The 17,703-nt window shown below is 46.7% G+C and overlaps 7 protein-coding genes across 7 annotated transcripts; 5 read left to right on the top strand and 2 right to left on the bottom strand.

Annotated features, from left to right (window-relative positions):
* Positions 1–10: 10 nt before the first annotated feature.
* N7525_011403 (GPI anchored serine-threonine rich protein) lies at positions 11–753 on the top strand (the record flags this gene model as incomplete). The annotated part of the gene is made up of 3 exons (XM_002560604.1): positions 11–138; positions 233–334; positions 396–753. The coding sequence occupies 3 exons, from the start codon at positions 11–13 to the stop codon at positions 751–753; spliced, it is 588 nt and encodes a 195-aa protein (XP_002560650.1).
* Positions 754–946: 193 nt separating this feature from the next.
* On the bottom strand, positions 947–1,870 carry N7525_011402 (uncharacterized protein; the record flags this gene model as incomplete). The annotated part of the gene is made up of 2 exons (XM_002560605.1): positions 947–1,394; positions 1,458–1,870. The coding sequence occupies 2 exons, from the start codon at positions 1,868–1,870 to the stop codon at positions 947–949; spliced, it is 861 nt and encodes a 286-aa protein (XP_002560651.1).
* Positions 1,871–2,644: 774 nt separating this feature from the next.
* On the bottom strand, positions 2,645–4,600 carry N7525_011401 (MFS transporter; the record flags this gene model as incomplete). The annotated part of the gene is made up of 7 exons (XM_061215481.1): positions 2,645–2,686; positions 2,739–3,009; positions 3,064–3,259; positions 3,318–3,751; positions 3,803–3,822; positions 3,883–4,149; positions 4,208–4,600. The coding sequence occupies 7 exons, from the start codon at positions 4,598–4,600 to the stop codon at positions 2,645–2,647; spliced, it is 1,623 nt and encodes a 540-aa protein (XP_061067993.1).
* A 752-nt stretch (positions 4,601–5,352) lies between these two features.
* Positions 5,353–6,637, top strand: N7525_011400 (Zn(II)2Cys6 transcription factor domain-containing protein; the record flags this gene model as incomplete). The annotated part of the gene is made up of 2 exons (XM_002560607.2): positions 5,353–6,036; positions 6,086–6,637. The coding sequence occupies 2 exons, from the start codon at positions 5,353–5,355 to the stop codon at positions 6,635–6,637; spliced, it is 1,236 nt and encodes a 411-aa protein (XP_002560653.2).
* A 2,358-nt stretch (positions 6,638–8,995) lies between these two features.
* N7525_011399 (uncharacterized protein) lies at positions 8,996–10,033 on the top strand (the record flags this gene model as incomplete). Its single annotated transcript, XM_002560610.2, has 1 exon — positions 8,996–10,033. The coding sequence occupies one exon, from the start codon at positions 8,996–8,998 to the stop codon at positions 10,031–10,033; it is 1,038 nt and encodes a 345-aa protein (XP_002560656.2).
* Positions 10,034–13,558: 3,525 nt separating this feature from the next.
* Positions 13,559–14,710, top strand: N7525_011398 (uncharacterized protein; the record flags this gene model as incomplete). The annotated part of the gene is made up of 1 exon (XM_002560611.1): positions 13,559–14,710. The coding sequence occupies one exon, from the start codon at positions 13,559–13,561 to the stop codon at positions 14,708–14,710; it is 1,152 nt and encodes a 383-aa protein (XP_002560657.1).
* A 661-nt stretch (positions 14,711–15,371) lies between these two features.
* On the top strand, positions 15,372–16,827 carry N7525_011397 (Zn(II)2Cys6 transcription factor domain-containing protein; the record flags this gene model as incomplete). The annotated part of the gene is made up of 2 exons (XM_061215480.1): positions 15,372–15,428; positions 15,487–16,827. 2 exons carry the CDS (start codon positions 15,372–15,374, stop codon positions 16,825–16,827), a joined length of 1,398 nt encoding a protein of 465 aa, XP_061067992.1.
* Between the last annotated feature and the right edge of the window lie 876 nt (positions 16,828–17,703).

Here is a 17,703-nt window from a genome sequence, read left to right as displayed (position 1 = left end):
TTTTCTTGTAATGCATTACTTGAACTCGACACTTCCATTCCTCCTAGCAGCCGCTACTTTCACATTAGCGGACACAGCAGCAACAACCACAACCACATCAGCAGACAATGCAGTGAATACTACATCTGCCTCAGAAAAGTAGGTCGAGTCCATCCACGTATACGCGCGTGTATGCGTGGTGGATGCTTATATTCAGTTCAAGCCGAGCCTGAACACTAACTATTCAACCCAGCATCATCCTACAGGAATGCATCCAATCAGTGAGATCTAACCTGGGTAACTGCGCACCCGATGATTGGGACTGCCGGTGTACTAATAGCATGGATGTGGTGGAGTAAGTCTAGTCTAACACCTAGTCAACCACATTCACACGTCCTTTGACACTAATAACCCAGCTGCTATACCAACTGTCGCGAAGACACATCCAAAAAAGATGCCGAGACGACTCGCCAACGGGATTGCGCTAATGCCAAAGCACACGCGTCGATATCAGTAGCTACATCTACTGTAAGCTCTAGTAGAGCCGCGGCTACGGGCACTGATATTGATGATGGAACGGATATTTCTGATTCCGAGGTTGAGACTGATTCCGAGGGAGATTCGATAAATTCGTATAGTGGATTGGAGGCTAATTTGTTTGTCCGTCCAGAAGAGGGAGCTGCTTCTGGATTGAGGATGCGGGGTTGGTTACGTTTTCTAGGGCATGCACCTGGGGTTTCTCTTTTAGTTTTGGGTGCTGGGTTGAGGTTTTAGTGTCTCATATCACTGTATGTATAACCATATACCATGTAAAGATCGTCCCAGGGAGTGACTCCATCAAGTAGCATTATCTCCTAACGCCAGAACTAGTAAATAAACACAGTAAGAAACCCTTGCGCCGAAACTGCGTAGTCGTAAAAGAAGAGAAAAATCTTGCCAAATCCTTTGCCATGTTCTGTGTTCCGCGCTATTCCTCACGCTCAATCACTTTCGCAACTTCAGTTCCATTTTTTGTATCTCCGACTGGCTCTCCCGTCATCCAGCACAGAATGGTGATCCAGTCGTCCAAGTTATTTTGTATACCGCCCTTGAAGTCCATTATCCGTGACGAACGGACTTGGAGAGCTTTGGGATTCTGCTTGTCGTGCCAGATCTGAAGGATGCGGACTGTGAAATTTGACATAGAAAACATGGTGATAGGGATATACCGGTGATCGTTGTATCCCTCTTGGAGTCGGCGCTTGGCGATCAAGCCATAGGCAAGAGATACCTCACCTGAGTTGAGGCGACCAACACGGTGGGGCTGCGAATCGGATACGAAGGCATTGATATGGGGCTGAGATGTATCCTTCGCGATCGTCCAGCCTTCGAGGTACCATTGGCTTTGGTTTCGATATAAGGAGCCGAGCTCGTTGCTACATAGTAAGGTTTGTTAGAAACAAGGGCGACGTAGAGAGTATGAGGACTTAGCGACTTACTCCTCATCAACTAGTCCATGCGGCCAATCATAGCCCCAAAAGTTTTCCAGAGTAAGGTGCAGAATCCCAGCCACATGGTGCGCGTTACGCCACAGCCGGTATTTGTACAACTCTGGTTCATCGGGGATACAGAGACTGTGGATGTCCCATCTATCATCCCAAGGCTGTTCACGCTCCACATATTCTCTCATTTTATCATGGGAAAATGGCTTCACAAAGCGTGGACCATAGTCTGGGGAATCACCGGAGGACAAGTCTAGTCCAGCGGTGGTGAGGTTCAATTTCTTCTCGTTGGAGCGAGAGAGGAGGCAGACAAGGAGCTTTCTAGTAGCGTTGTGGCAGGCTTTGACGTAAATCTGGCCTTCATCCCACTTTGTTGTTTTGGGCTCATGCTCTGATGTGGTGGGCTCCATCCTTGTGCGCTAGATGGTCACAATAGCGAGGTAATTTGTAGTTTGTAGAGTTGCCTTGCCGGAAACAAGACAGAAAGAGAGAAAGCTCTGGGTTTACAGCTTTTATGACTGAGTACCTTGGAAGGTTTCGGACCTGTTATTAGTCACTCAATACGCGCCTTGTTGGTATAATTGGTGTTGGGTTGATGTTGGTTGGTGTTGACAGGCGGGATGGCACGTCTGACCAAAGAAGTTGATTGGTTGAGTTGGCCTCTTGGCCTGGCAGAAAATCATGCAGTATACTCCATAACTCCATAATTCGATACTTTAAGAAGTCAACCCACACATGCATATTCATTATCGCATTATATATTGGAAAATTATTGTGGCTTAGATGGTAGGGGTTACATCCACAATCCATTCTAGTTCGCTATATTGATCAGGTTGATCCTGCGTGTGACATTCAACTGAATATGAAGTAGTCTTGAATAAAGATATGTCCGTATTCTTCTATATAGCCCTTCTACTCATGTCCCCCAAGGAAATTTGCCAGAACAAACTTGCTCTGAAGATAAAAGTTCTATTGCATGTACCTCCACCTATACTTGCCAGTCTGAAGCTACCTTTAGAAAGGAAAAAGCTAAACGGATCTCCACGCGATCAACAATAGAACTTTCTTTATACTAGAACAACTGTATAATATCATATCTTACACGCATACCCCATTCTACCTCCACTGCCCTTCCGTTCATGGCATGCATTTCTCAGTGCCTCTAAGCGACTGAGCCCTATACCCTAGTTTGCAAATTTGCTCCACGAGCGTAGTGTCTTTCCATACTATCAGATGAATTAGCTAATGATAGAAACCGCAAGATAAGCTTCAACTTACCCTTTCCAGAATGAAGGGGAGAGGAAGCATAGCGATGGAAATGAATCCCAATGTACTGGATGCCCAGACAATTCCAAGAGACTGCAGCATCCGAGGGGCAGCCAAAGGTAATGCACCTCCAAATGAGCTCCTAAAAAAGGTATTTCCGGCAAATACACTCGCGACGTGTCTCGGATACGATTCTCCAAGATAATTGAGAACCGACTGGAAAGTGAGGTAGAAACCTGGGGCAAAAAAAGCGGTACCAATTATCGGAACCACCCAGTGTACACTAGAATTATACCAGTAAGCACGAGTTTCGAGTAGGACTGTTCATCAAGCATACCCTGGTCTTGATGTCCACGCAAACATGAACAAACAGATTGGAATGCAAATGGCACCGATTTGTCCTGGAACTAGCCTTGCTTCGGGCTCGATACTGGATTCTACCTTCGATACGCGGGGCTGGTAGGAGAATCGAAGCCAGAGCATGTATGAAACGACAGATATAGCTGCGCCGACGAGGATACCGAAAAAGGCAACTGTCAAATAAGATATCAGCCTAAGCCAACCACCAGGTTGAATAACAAGGGGACCCACGGGCTTGTTGTATAGGAGTGAAATGATATATTCCGTCAAATACTGAATCGGTTTGTAAGCCAAGGATATTGGAAGTTGCCGAGATGCGCAAATTCGTCTTACCAAACGGAAAGAATTCAAACCATAGATACAGAATTCCATATATCAGCATGGTGTGTATGTTCACGAAAATTATTACCGGATCCATGCATGATAGCTTAAGATCGTCCACTGTCTGCTTGAAGATCATGGCGCCAAAACTTGTCGTCGGTGTATCCATCTCGGATTTGCTTCGATACAAAGGATTTCCAGTATGCTCACGGAGGCGTTGCGCTCGACGAAGAAGAATATTGGAAGACAGGGTCTCCGGCAATAAAAAGAAGATGAACAATGTTGTGAAAGCCGTAATTCCAGAAAGAAGCCATAAGCTTGCTGTCCAAGTGTGCCAACGCTCGCTGTGTGAGTTAGCAACCATAACCAGGGCATAGATATAAGAAGGTACGAACATCGCTAGAGTTCCGAATATCTGAGAGCGAGGATTAGTTGACTTTATAATCATACATAATAGTAGAAGGAAGGGGCATACCGGTCCTAAAATCGGCCCACAAACCCCGCTTACAGCATATAAAGCAATCGCATACGGCGCTTCACCCGGCCCGTATACTTCCATCGGAGTTGCTCCTCCAACACTTATCGGGGCACTTCCAAAGAAACCACCAAAGAATCGAAGTATGAGGATAGTCTCGACGTTCTTTCCAAGAGCGGCTCCGATGTTTAGCAGGCAGAAGATAAGAGATCCCAGCACATACACTGGTGTGCGGCCGATAGCTGGAAGATTTGACAATGGAGACAACTAGGGATAACCAGATTATTAGCCAAAGTAGGTCTTGTATGAGTGTGGTGTATCATACAAACAAAGGCCCAATGCCATAGGCAATGACAAAGAGTGATAGCCCCAGAGTTCCTTCAGCAGTCGTGGCGCCGAATTGCTCCTCGATACCGGGAATACTTGGTGTGAAAATTGCTGAAGCGGCATAGAAGCTAAAATTGAGGAGCATTATATCCAAGGTGACGAGCGTTTTCGACAACAGTGACCAGTTCCTGGGCATGTCCGGGTCATCGTCGCCGGAGAATTCAACGATAAATTGTTGGCTAGGCTCGGGTGTCACCGAAATGGTCGACGTAGGTGAAGTCGACAGCGTCTCAAATTTGCATGCCTCAAGATTAGGATAGGGCCAGAGCTTGTTACTGATTAAAGAATTTGAGAGGCGCCCAAACAAGCTATCGCGGATTAGAGTATCCATGGCAAACCGTTGACAAGAGGTGCGATGAATTAGACAGGACTTTCCAAGTCTGCTGGAGTGTTTAAGAGACAGAACGAAAATAAATAACAAGTCAGCCTTTTAAGTCCAGGTCTTTTATTATCCATTCTTCATCAGATATTCGGAACTCCGAAACAACATTGCGACTTAGGTGGATCCTAATTCCTGGATTCTGAAAATGAATCAAAGGCCTCTTACTCAACGAGATTTCAATACAGAGAAGAAATGCTCAAAATTTATCAAAAGGTGGAAACTCGTCACCAAGTGTGTTTTGACTGGCAGGATGGTATTTGGGTTGTTAGAGGTCCCTTTGGAAGGCGATGGGTATCTCCGGAGGTTCTCCCTCCAAGTACTCGAGTGCAATCCTTGACGTGCATAAGTGACTTCCGGCGTGGCTTGTATTGTTATAAGATATGAAGTATAGTAGTAGCCGGTGTATTACACCGGACCATGGAGGGCAGGTTACTGAACTACAATGAGATAGAGACCCATACCAACATAATTTCCCAACGCAATAATCCAACGCATCTTCATCATCCCCTCCAGCGGCTTTTCCAAGGGCTCTTTCTTTGAGAGTTGAAGGAATTGAAGTTACAGACGTGCAAGCAGCATTTTCGTGTGGCAAAACGTGTATGTCCTAATGCGGGTCCGATGCCAGACTCGGAGTTCCGTTGCCAGTGCGGGGTTCCGACCATCTTCATAACCATGTCCACATCATAAATTCCGAATCAACCATGAAAGTTAGAAAACAAGTTCCACCGCGCAAAAAGGCTTGCCAGAGCTGCACGGACTCCAAGGTTCGATGTGGGCTCGAGAAGCCGACTTGCTCGCGATGCAGGGCTCGTGGCAAGCAGTGTCGGTATCCCGCGGGTTCGGGCGACGTACATCAATCAAGCCCTATGGTTTCAAGTGAACAAATCTCAGCAGATGAGAGCCTAACTTTTGGGCTATCACCTGCAAACCTTTCCGCTACCTCGACCGTAACAGCGTTTTCGAGTCCTGTGTCTGGCCATCCATCGGATATACCGCGCATCTACTCTCAGCACGAATCCACACAGACGGTGGACACCGATTTGAATTTTGATCACATTGACCTTGTGCCGATGATAGACGCCGAGAAGATCCGTGATCGCTGGCTGCAACCTTACCTTCTCACCGCGACGGAGCAGGTCCCAAAGCTGTTTAATCCGTTTACCGTGCAGTTCGTCACCTGCGTGCTTCGCTCATACCCCAACCATCTTCTTGATGAGAAAAGCCTCCCTCCATTCATTCATCCGCTGCAACTCAACAGCAAAGCGATGCCGCGAACAATAGCAAACTGCTTTTCTCTGGTGCGCATGTGGATGAACAGAGTTGCTGGAAGTGAGGCAATTGTTTTATCGACCGTCAGACAGGAGATGGAGAGACTATCCCGGGAGGTACGGTTTGTTTCCACCCATCGAAAACACTCTTTTAACCATATATTAGGATGCGACAAGTGATTTCGACACATTATGTTCTTTCCAAGTATACCTCATCTACCTACTAACAGCTTACTTCTTCCCAATCGAAAACGCCTCCCTAGGAGACGACATGAGTATGATAACTCTCCAAGACCTCGCCTTCCGCGTCGCAAAAGCAGGTTTCACCTGCAAAGCCGAGCTTTCGCAAACGCGGCCAACTTGGGAATCCTGGATCATCGCCTCTGCCAAACGACGCACGCTGTTCACAATGTACATCTTCTCGAATGTGTACAACTCCGACAAAGGTCTTCCAAATTTCCTGTCTGATGAGCTAGGGGATATTCTTGTTCCCGAGAGTAAGGCACTGTGGGAGGCTTCTGATCGAGACTCTTGGACGAGAGAGTATAATCGGCACCTGTCGAAATGGGAGGATGGGATGCTGAAAATTTCGGAGCTGTGGAGATCGTCGGAGACAGGGTCGGAGGCGAGGAGGAAACGGATTGGGCGATGGGTGCAATCGACAGATGAGTTTGGGATGATGCTTTTTGCAGTTTGTGCGCACATCCATGGATGCTAACCATACCATGCGGTTTGCGACAAGATAGCTTGCTTAGGCTATATTGACATACTTCCGTGTAATACTTGCAGGGGTTAATCCTGTACAGTCCTAAGCCAACTAGCACAATTAAGTCACCCGCCTGTTGTATCATCGGATACAATCGATGCAAGCTCCTTACCACTTTCTTGGATAGCTACGTCCTTGAACCGGGATTTCTCAACGGGCCCGAATTATTGAACCCTATGTACAATTCAGTAGGGTGGAACTAGATCGATAGGTGGGTACTGATCATTCCTTCCCACTAATAACCTGATACATACGACCATAGGGTGTGGAAAACAGGGCTTCCCGTCCGCTCAGCCGTACTTAAGCCACACGCCGGTGAGTTAGTAGTTGGGTGGGTGACCACCAGCGAATCCTCACTGTTGTATGTTTTTGTTTTTGCATCTCTCAGCGGCACGGTGGGCGCGAGTGATATGGGTGAGGGACGGGGTAAGAACGGGGTGACAATTCTGTTGACGCTACTACGTAGGGTCAGGGAAGCAGAAGGGAGAGAGAGAGCGAGCTCCTACAACTATCTACAACATATCTACCGAGAGGTCAATGTCTGGACCAACATACATCCACCACAAATTCTCACCCTTTCATCAAAACTTTCTCAAAATCGTGTTATGGCCGCCCAGAAACGCTTCTATCGATCACCTGTCGAGGTAAAAAAGGAGGTTTGTTTTGAAGAGAGTCTGAAGATTTAAACAGGCACGCCGATCGCCCGCGACGACCTTTTTGCTTACACCAATTGACATCTTCTTGTCGATGAAGAACACCGGCTTAGCCGACGATATGTCCGCTTCGACTTAGACGCGCTTTGCAGCCCGGCTGCCCTAGCTGGAGGAAAGCGACGAACCGCTGGATCAGCATTGGGTCCGGAATGTCCCAATTGAGGGCGGACACAATATGTTGTCTCTCGCGTTGCTCCAATCGTTGCAGGGCGACCTTAACGAGCTTACCCGAGGCATACAGTATCTTTGCCTCATCAGGAGAATCGTGACCGGTGAGTTTCGACAGCTCCGAGATGTACCGATCGCAGTCGGGCGTCCATTTGCGGGCGGCGTCATTAAGAATGGCGCCGTCATAGTTAGCAATAACCTGCAGATCGTTCAGGGATCTTTTGCGCGTGTCGTTGTCCATGGCCTGGAAGGCTGCGGCCGTGGACGCAAGGGCTTCTCGGAAGCGGAAATCCTTGCTCGTCCGCCAATCCGAGTCAGTACGCTTCGCATCCACACGGAACGCCGACTTATACCCGTCGGATTCGTATAGTTCTAACGGGAGAAAACATCCGCTGTCGAGCGCTTCCGAGAAGTCCTTGTCGTCCACGGCCGTAGCCTTCCAGGCCATGGACAAAGACACGCGCAAAGATCCCTGAACGATCTGCAGGTTATTGCTAACTATGACGCCGCCCATAAATAGACGCGCGACTACGATTCGTAGTCGTTTGCTTCTGAGTCCTACCCGTTAGCACCTAGCGGGCCCTACTCGGGTGCTTTGTTAAGAGTTTCTTTTCTCTGTCTCTTACGCGCGGCTACTCTTACCTTTGAAATTCCACGTTTATAAGGGAGGAATGGTAGGAATCCAGGCGCTCAGGAGCCCGCACGGAATTCCTAGGGAGGAAGTTATGGCTGAACGTGTTATTGCAAAGGCAAGAGCAGCCGCGCGCAAGAGACAGAGAAAAGAAACTGTCAACAAAGCACCCGAGCAGGGCCCGCCAGGTGCTGACGAGTGGGACTCGGAAGCATACGACTAGTTTCAGTCGCGTGACGGCTATTGACAAAATGGAAGGGGGTTTCAGGAAGGCTTTTCTGATGAAGAGGGCGGATGGAACGGATGTGATAGCCAAAGTTCCGTGCCACATTGCTAGTCCGCCCTTATTAACAACAGCTGGTGAAGTACGAGTTTTAGGATATGGGGACTCGGTTCACTAAGACTGTAGAACCTAGTCAGGAGACACACTACCATTCCTGTACCTCGTGTTCTTTCTTGAGTCATCCGATGGCTCAAATGCCGTGCCGAATTCATTATCATGGAGAAAGCTGCGGATATCCCTCTGTTCTACTCCTATGGCATCGGAGGCCGAAAAGCATACTGTCTTTCAACCTCCAGGCCCCTTTGATGCAGCTCTTCCTTCCAATTACATATTGCAGAAGGGTTGGTTGTGAAGATTGTTACTTATTTGCACCTATTGGCCAAAAGTCACATGACTTGGTATCTGCACCTCGCTCACACACACTCCCCCGACCTGCCAGATTCTTACTCCTATCTCCCTTTTTTTATTTTTTTTTTTTTTATTTTTGGTTTGCCGCAACTCCTCGACGGCCAACAATGACAAGGGAGCAAATCATCTATGATGTTGGTCCGTTTAGATCAAGCACCAAAAATACAGACACTCAGTTGAATGTTTATGTCTCGAACAAACGCTTTAAAATCGATCTCTTTACTTCCAGCTTCTCAAGGTCGCCTGTCCTCCTGGCCGAATATCTTCGACATGCTCGACGTCAAGAACCAGAATGGATTCCTGATGAGTCTGAAGTCGATCTGGATGTGGAGTTTGAAGACCCCCTTGATGAAATGCATGATTGGGTCTTGCAACCATTTCTGCCAATCTTCCGCGAAATTGCTCCCCTAGACCCGAGCCAAAAGTACACTCTCGAGGACTGTCTGTTTGCGGAAGAATTGCACTACACTGTGGAGGTAGTGGGAGACAACTTAGTTCCCGTTTATCTCGGCAACACTAAGAACATGAAACATCATCTCATCGGGGCCCGTTTACCATCTTCTGTCGACTACTCTGCCTTTTCTATCTACCATCCTAGGGAAGTCCAGGTTCCAATTAGTGCGGAATCAGCTGCGCTACCAGGAATACCTCGCAAGGTATTTATTCATGGTCAACCACAGCCTAGCTTCTTCAAGATAGTCTACGGAGGTGACATGGGTATTACTACAAGAGAGATTCTCACTTATTCAAAGATCCGTATGGCCAAATTCGATCCCCCGATTCTCACATCACAACTGGAAGGACTGGTCCAGGATGATGATGGGTATGTCATGGGATTGCTTTTATCATACATCAATTGTGATGGAGTTACACTCAATTGCATTAATGGACGCGATCCCAAATTTTCCGAGCTCCGACAAAAATGGGTTGATCAGATTTCGCACACAATTGAACACATGCATTCACACAATATCATTTGGGGAGATGCGAAGGCAGCTAATGTGCTTATTGATGCCAATGAGGATGCATATCTGATTGATTTTGGAGGAGGTTATACTAAAGGTTGGGTTGAGAAGGAGAAGTCTGACTCGACCGAGGGAGATCTCCAGGGACTTGAAAATATTAAGCGGTTCCTATTTCGATGAATACTAGGTGATTTACTATTGTTCTGAGCTCATACTGTCCACTGTTGGTTGTTACACTCTCTTATGTAGGCTAAGGCAGCCGGTAAGACAACTTCCTTTACTCTCCTTATTCATTAATCTGTGATTGGTTTGCAATGCTTGGCCCTCTATGCATTCAATATGTATACATTGCCTACTTTATGCCAGAGGCATAATCCTGGTCAGCCTGAGCTCCTGCTGAATGAGTTCTCGAGCAATCCAGTCCCGCGTGTTACACCCACTCTAAACAGAGAAGAAGAGGGTTCAATAAGTTGGACTACATAATTAGTGAAAGTATTTTTTAGTCCCATCGACGCTGTCGCTGTCACAGGGCAAAGAAGGTTGGGGGGGGGGGGGGGGGGGGTTGTTTAGTGAGCGGCAACAATCTATATGACCTACGGGTGAAAGCATTTTCTAGACCGAGTATAGTCAGATCTCGAGATATAATTATATCTAGCTTTAGTATCCTCGTTCGTCGAATACGATATTTCTCCTTTTTTACGTATATCTTTTTACAAGCAATCAAAAACCTCGCTCCTGAAAAGTGATGCCCAGCACTTCGCGCTGTTTCAGTTGTTAGGCTACAAATTCGGATTTTGAGTCACTAACAACCTATAATTACTTCGAACTGCCAGTAATGGAGATGCCATCTGGATGGAAAATGGAATGGAGAAAGCATTGCGTGGATTGACTGCCTCGCACGAGGAGAGGAGGAAGAGAAGGAAAGGAGAGAGAGCTATCATACATGGAGGTTCTATCACATGGTGATGCTTCAGGCATCCAACAGCCCAGCCACTCAGAGTATCATGATTCAGCGCTCCAATATTCTATAAAGAGCAACCTGGCATTCTGTAATTAATGGAGCTAAGATAGTTCTCAATTTCAGACCTAAGCGCTGAAGGTTCGAAGCGAGTCGGCATGTAACCCCTCAGTACTGCATTATCAAACCAAAAATAGGACAGTATAGACATATAAAGCAGTAGGAAAGCTTCTTGGATCCTCTTCTTGATTGAAATAATCGGCAAAGTCATTCTGCACATCATTTTCTTTAGTGTTTTTCAAGAGCAATGTGTGGTCGCCAGTATCGAGTCTATCGTTGTGGATATCAAATTCTCCAACCAGGTATAACATATTGTCCTGATGACGGATTTAGCGAAAGAACAGGGGAACAGATAATGTGGGCAGGAGAGAACTGTCACAGATGTTGCAATAAATTCTCCATGTGCACATGATGATGTGTCTTGCTTTGTCCAGGACTTAATCCGCATGGGCCGGGAATGCTGTGACTGCCACAGCAGGAATTACGGTCTCAGTGAATTTTTGATGGACTCTACTATGCAGGGGCCAATGGAGCAGAAGGGAGAGAGTTGTATTGGAGAATGAGACGCGCTCCTACAACTATCCATCTAGCTATGAGGGGTCAAATCACCCACATGCGTCCACAACAATTTTGCACAGGCACAGTTCTTGTTGGTGCCAATCGAAGCCCAGTGGAATGCCAACAGTACGCTTGTCATCGATGCCGCTATGTATAGAAGTGTAACTATACCGCTGGTCTACAGTCTATGGATCATTCTATGCAGTAGAATGTACAAGCTAACTTTTTCAACTAAACGTACACCTTTTGGCAACGGGCGGCTTGCGGGCGGGTATATGGCCTACTGCTATCTACCTGCCCGCCCTCTCATCCTTAGTTTGATACTTTGGTTGTGAATGGCTAAAGCCGGGCTTAAGTTTGACCATTGACTAGGCACCTACTGTGTGCAAAAAGCTTAAAGAGAGAAAGAAGAGAAGAGGCGCAACGAGGGACGAAAGCAAGTGGAGTGGATGTGATACTGCGTAGAACAAAACGAACAAACAAGGCGTTACGGCTTTGCTGTGACTAACTCTGCGCGTCAGCCCGTTACAGCCTTAACCTCCCCGGAGCAGACAACCGTTACGCTGAAGATATCCCATATGGAGTGGGTCTTATGACCCTCCGCAATACGATCGAAGTGACGAGGCATTGCAATTGCAATTACTCATGGCAAGTGCAATTGTCACTGGAGCCAGTAAAGTTCTTCCCGCATTGGCCACAAGTGTTGGTATCAGTGGGCAGGGTGACGATTGTCAGTTTGCCATCGGTAGGCAGGGCAATGCTTGAGGCAACCACTAGCGATATTGTTAATTACAGGGGAAATGGTGATGAATTACTGTGGAAGACACATACTAATGGGTCCTAAGTGGGTCGAAGCTAGGTCTGCAGGATTGGAGTTCTCGAGGTTGGGTATCCTGTGTCAGAGGACTATGTTGTAGCAATGTGCGCAGTGTATTGAATCTCTTTAACTGAAAACACAGATGGATATCCGTAGTCTCGAAAGTCGAGTATTTTGTGTCTCATCAGATCTGGGGTTGATGGTATTTTTATAGACATCTTTTCGGAAAGGACGGCCCAGAATGAGGAGTTAAGTCGCTCCCCCCTCTTTTAAATGATGGCTTATAGACATGGATGTCACTTGCCCTGGTGACTTGATGCTACCAATCAACTTTTCTTGCGGCGTTATCAATATGTGACTTCTGCACACCATATGCTTCTCGTCACTTGCCCGGAGACCAGAGTCCAATCACGTAAAATTGGAGTAAAAGATCCGAGCCCGAAGCCTGAAACGACACAGTGAGTTGATAAACCGAGAAGAGCTAGTATGATTTGTTTCTCATTATTTTGGCGTCACAGTACCCACTCTTACACTTCTGTGACTGTTTAGAAATTGTATGATTGATTTGTTGCCTCACTATCATCACAAGGGCTCTTTGTTTGCCTCTAAGGGGGACATGCACCTGCATGTGATGCGTGCGTAATCGTTGCAAAGCGACTGTTTTCGACTTTCGGTAAGTGATACTGTATGCTCAGTCGACATCAAACCTTTGAATCATGTTACGATCTGGATCTGATCTGATGTTACATGTCAGATCTATCATGATTACTAGTTTGCTTTCAACCTTGGAAGGTTTGTTTGCTCTTTCTTTCTTTGTTTGCCTCGCTAAGCGAGAAGTGTCGGGGTTTGCATCGTTTGCAATGACCTCGGTTTGACTAGCTTTCTCAGAGAGCTCGCCAGATCTTGCTTCTTTCTTTCTTCTCCGTCTTTAGTATTTTGAATGAAGTACTCTCTTGCTTCGCATCATGCTTTGCTTGTAGATCTGGCTCCTCACAAATCATACCCTTTTTGAATTTATTGCTCCGAGACTTCTGAGGGGATGGTCGATTTTCACATTATTCTTTGGAGAGTCTATACAATTCAGCCGCACACCCCGCGAGGCGGTCATAGGGTGCGTGCCCAGGTGATAACCGAGTCCGGCTAGCTAACCCCCTAAACAGAAGTACCGTACAGTAAGTTGAGCTCGCTTATGCAGTCAAAGGGGGTCTGTGCATATGTGCCCAATCCACATAGAGAATTCACTGCCTAAATAACAAAATACTTCAATTCTGTTTCATTGACAGTATTCTCCGCTGTCTCCCTAAGTAATGACATGGCTGCAGAAAAACGATTTCTTGTCCCAGATGAGAAGATTCTCTCTGATATCTTCCCGGGTGTGGTTGGCCTCAAGCCAAGCAGCTGCAATGTAATCTCGAACACGTTCGATATCTGCACCTTCAGCGTCCAGGTTGAGGTTATTCCACTCATTGTCCGACTCGAGACTGAAAAGTCGGAGACATCAAAAAGTCGCCTCGCCACTGTCGCAGCTCTCAGTAGACTAGGGCACCTTCAACTAAATGATATCGTTCCGTCAATCCAGCAGATTGGTACGGCGACTACCATAGATACGAAGGTCAATTACCTCGTGACCGAGTATCTTACGGGGACCGTTCTGCTTGAGGATATTTGGAACACTCTCGACGAAACCAACCAGCTAGAACTGGTAGACTCAGTTGTTTGTGCTATGGATAAGCTTCAGAAGCTTGGAGACATCAAGAATGTCTATAAATATCTTACGGCAACCCCTTATATATCAAACGACAAGACTCCCGTTGCTATCGGTGGTCCAGGAATTGGATATTTTCCAGATATCAAGGATTTCCTAGAAGGAATACTGCAAAAGCATAAGAGACCAGGCTGCAAGTTATTGGGGACTGATGGCGGACTTTCGATTCAGTCTGAATACGATGATATCGGCCAGATCGATCTATCTCACTCGGATCTTGATGAACTCCAGCATTGTGTTGTCTTTTGCCACAATGACCTCGAACCTCGCAACATTCTGGTCAGAAAGTCATCCTCTGGGAAATATAAGCTGGCTGGTGTGATTGACTGGGAAATGGCCGGCTTTTTCCCATTCGCTTACGAATACGGTGTTAAGGATACTTATCTTGGTCGCGAAAACCTGTACTTCAGTTGGTATACCATGTTCAAAGGAAAGGCATCCTATTTATTACCGCAGATGGAGTGTCACACCAAGTTTATCAAAGCTGTGAGAATCATCGAGAAATCGAAGAAGAAAGCCATGTCACGAAATGTTGGCGTTCGAGTGCAGGAAAAGTGGATACAAAGGGAAAAGGTAGAGGAATCTTCCGACATCCGTGAAGGTTGGATCCGCAAAGCAGGGGAGAAAAGTCAAGTGTTTACTAAAGAGGATATGAAAGAACTTGAGAACGAGGTCCTAAAGGAACTGGGATATATTTAGGTGACATAGCTTAGACCTAATCCCTGGTTAAATGCACTCCCAGTATGTTTCTACATCCTGATTCGTCCGTTCTGCGTGTACCCGTCGCCTGGTGTACATGTTGATTAGCTATCGACCACACCCTTCCGAAATTCAAGAGTTCTGGCTGCATGTACATACTAAGATTGCCTGTATATAGTCTACAGAGAGACAGCTAGTTTCACATCCACCTACAAACACCCTCTCAGATTGGGTCCCAACACTCCTTTGGAGTCCTATCCTACCTCTTATTGTTGGTTGTTGGTTGTTTCCTTCTTAGCTGATTGTTGTCCGACCGCTTGCCTAGAGCGTCCCCCCTTGGACATTACCTAGGTAAGTAAGAAGGGTCGAGATAATCTCGCGCTATAATCTCGTATTCTTACATCCTGATGTCGAATGTCGATTTCTCGCATTTACAGTGGCGTTTCATGAGTATTTTACACCCGGTACTGCATATGATGGACCCGCGTGGTAATTTTTGTAAAATAGTTTACAGGGGTCGGTTATTTTTGGCCTATCGTCACGTGAGAACGTAGCGTTCCTATATTTGGGGATCGGATCGACATCACTCATCCCTCAGAGATATGCCATGGCAGGCACTGGAGGTTGGCAGGTTGGCGAATATTATTAATAATCCTTTATAATGGTTGGCGTTCCTTATAGCAAGGGCTGTTTGCTCTGTCGCGAACGACGCATCGCGGTTAGTTACGTCTTTACCCCTATGTTCTGACACGAAAACTCACGTTGTAATGCATTAGTGTGATCAAACTCTTCCGCAGTGTATGCAATGTTGCAGATACGGTGTTGGTTGCCCTGGATACAAGCGTCCCTGGCAATTCAAGGATGAGGGACCCCGTCTCCAGAAGCGGTATCAAAAGAAGTGTTCAAACGCTAGGACCCATTCCGAGGCTATCAACAGCAATGGAATCTTTACGAAGTTTTCGATCGATGAACGTGTTCATCCAGCTTTGGTCCATCAATCCTTTATCAGCCAGCAGCCACAGGTGTTCAAAGAGTTTATCTGCGCTGCCTTCCCAACGATGTTTTTCCATAATGAATTCCGCTTCGGTAACGGCTTTAACTTCGCAGACTGCGTTGTGAAACACTTTGGTTCCAAGCAATATCACGATGCATCAGTCTCGTGTCTTTCAGCAGAATACCTGGGCCATCTCACCGGGGACCCTAGACTCCACCAATTCGGCCGACAGGAGTATTCAAAGGCTCTAGGGGCAATCAGGCGAGCACTAAATTCGGAAGAGGCATTGTCGGATTCCCTGCTTCTTGCAGTTATTCTTCTCTCTATCTACGAGATGAATACGCGGACTACTCGAGACGCTTGGGTCTACCACTCGAGGGCGGTAAAACAACTATTGCTGAGGCGTAGGACGACTTTCTGTCTATCTGGGGTTGGACGCGTCTGCCATTTTGCATACAGGCCATTTCTTATCGCTGCTGCACTGTACGAAGGTGAGCCATGTTTCCTGGCCGACGATAACTGGCAGGACCTCGCAGCTTTCCTCCGAATGGAAGACTCCCAGAAGCAGAGCGAGTGGGCGTTCTACATCAACGTCTACGAAACGATTTTCATGGAGCTGGTCAAATGTCCTGGATACATTAAAGAGGCACGGGAAATCGTCTCCGTGACCTCTCCCAAGGCCAGGCTTCTAGCACAGCGGATTTGTATAGCCGGCGACCGACTTCGGACATTAAGTGACGAGTTACGATCACTACTTGCGTCCCACAACCAGCGGAAGGAAGGAATCATTTTCCGTAGTTTTGTGGGGCCGCAGCCAAACGCTTTTCCCGAAACCAGCCCCTCACTCCTTCTCCGTGCCGCTGTCACTGCTACTAGCATCCTCGAAGAACTCTTCATCCGGTTGACAACGCCTGCTTATGCAAAGGGAGAGTCTCCATCCTCCAGCCGTGGGACGCCACAAAGTGTCGGCGTATCTGGTGCTGGCGGTCCACTTCTTGATTTTCGTTTCACCTTCGAGCTTGGAGGGCGCACGGAAAAGGATAACCCGTGCCATTTTACCTGGCTTGACCGGGTCGCCGGGTCAATGGGGCTCTTGGGAGCAGAGATTACTTATGTGGAGTAGGCTGTTATAGTTATGCTGTACGACTTTCAACTTTTACGTTACTAAGTACATCAATATCTTGTATATATTTTCAATATTCATCTGGTTTATTCAAATTCATAATATGCTATGACCTTATGACATAGTGGCTTTCATCTCTACCTTGATGTCGAAGGTGTTTTGATGCTAGGAGCGTACAAGTTCGATAGCTCTACTGTAGCGGTCAATTAAATGAAGAAACGATAGCCTGTTCAATCTTTGTACACCACTAACCACGGAGGTTTTTTGATTGAATCTGATCCAGCAAGGTTCCATTTGGAAAAGCTTAAGTCATCACCTAACCTTTCAGGCGTCGGAGGATAACCTGATATCATATATGACTTTTCACTAGACCACAACCCCTCGAGAAACATTTTTTATCCTACTTTCAAATATCAAAGATGCCGTTTTCTTCCCGTCATGAAAGAAAACCGAGCCGCGGTCGAGCACACAGAAAAGCGGGCGGGTCTATGACAGGCGATAAGGACATTTGGGAGCTCGATCTCGAACGATCTGGGGAAATAAATATTCTCCAGAGATACCGCTTACGTCAACACCTCCGCCGACCCTCACACGATGACAGTGAGCGCCCTTTTATCTCGCATAGGCTTTACTTTATAGAGGAAGACCTTCGAGAAGTTGTTCAAGAAGAGATATCTATCAAAGAGGGACTCGACGTCTTAGAAAAATGTGGAAAAGAGAAAGAGAGACTTGATGTTCTAAATACCAAATACTGGCTTTTAGAACGACAGTGGTGGCATTATCATTCCTGTCTAGAAGATGGGTATGAACTAAGAGGGTTTGAGCTATGGCGGTCCCATCCTAAATGGTATATGCACCGCGATCTCATTAAAGATT

This window comes from Penicillium rubens (assembly GCF_028828025.1).
Source record: "Penicillium rubens strain IBT 27055 chromosome Unknown utg000004l_segment0_segment0, whole genome shotgun sequence".
Lineage (NCBI taxonomy): Eukaryota > Fungi > Ascomycota > Eurotiomycetes > Eurotiales > Aspergillaceae > Penicillium > Penicillium rubens.
The sequence above is the reverse complement of the archived record's forward strand: the minus strand, read 5'-3'. Positions and strand labels throughout refer to the sequence as shown.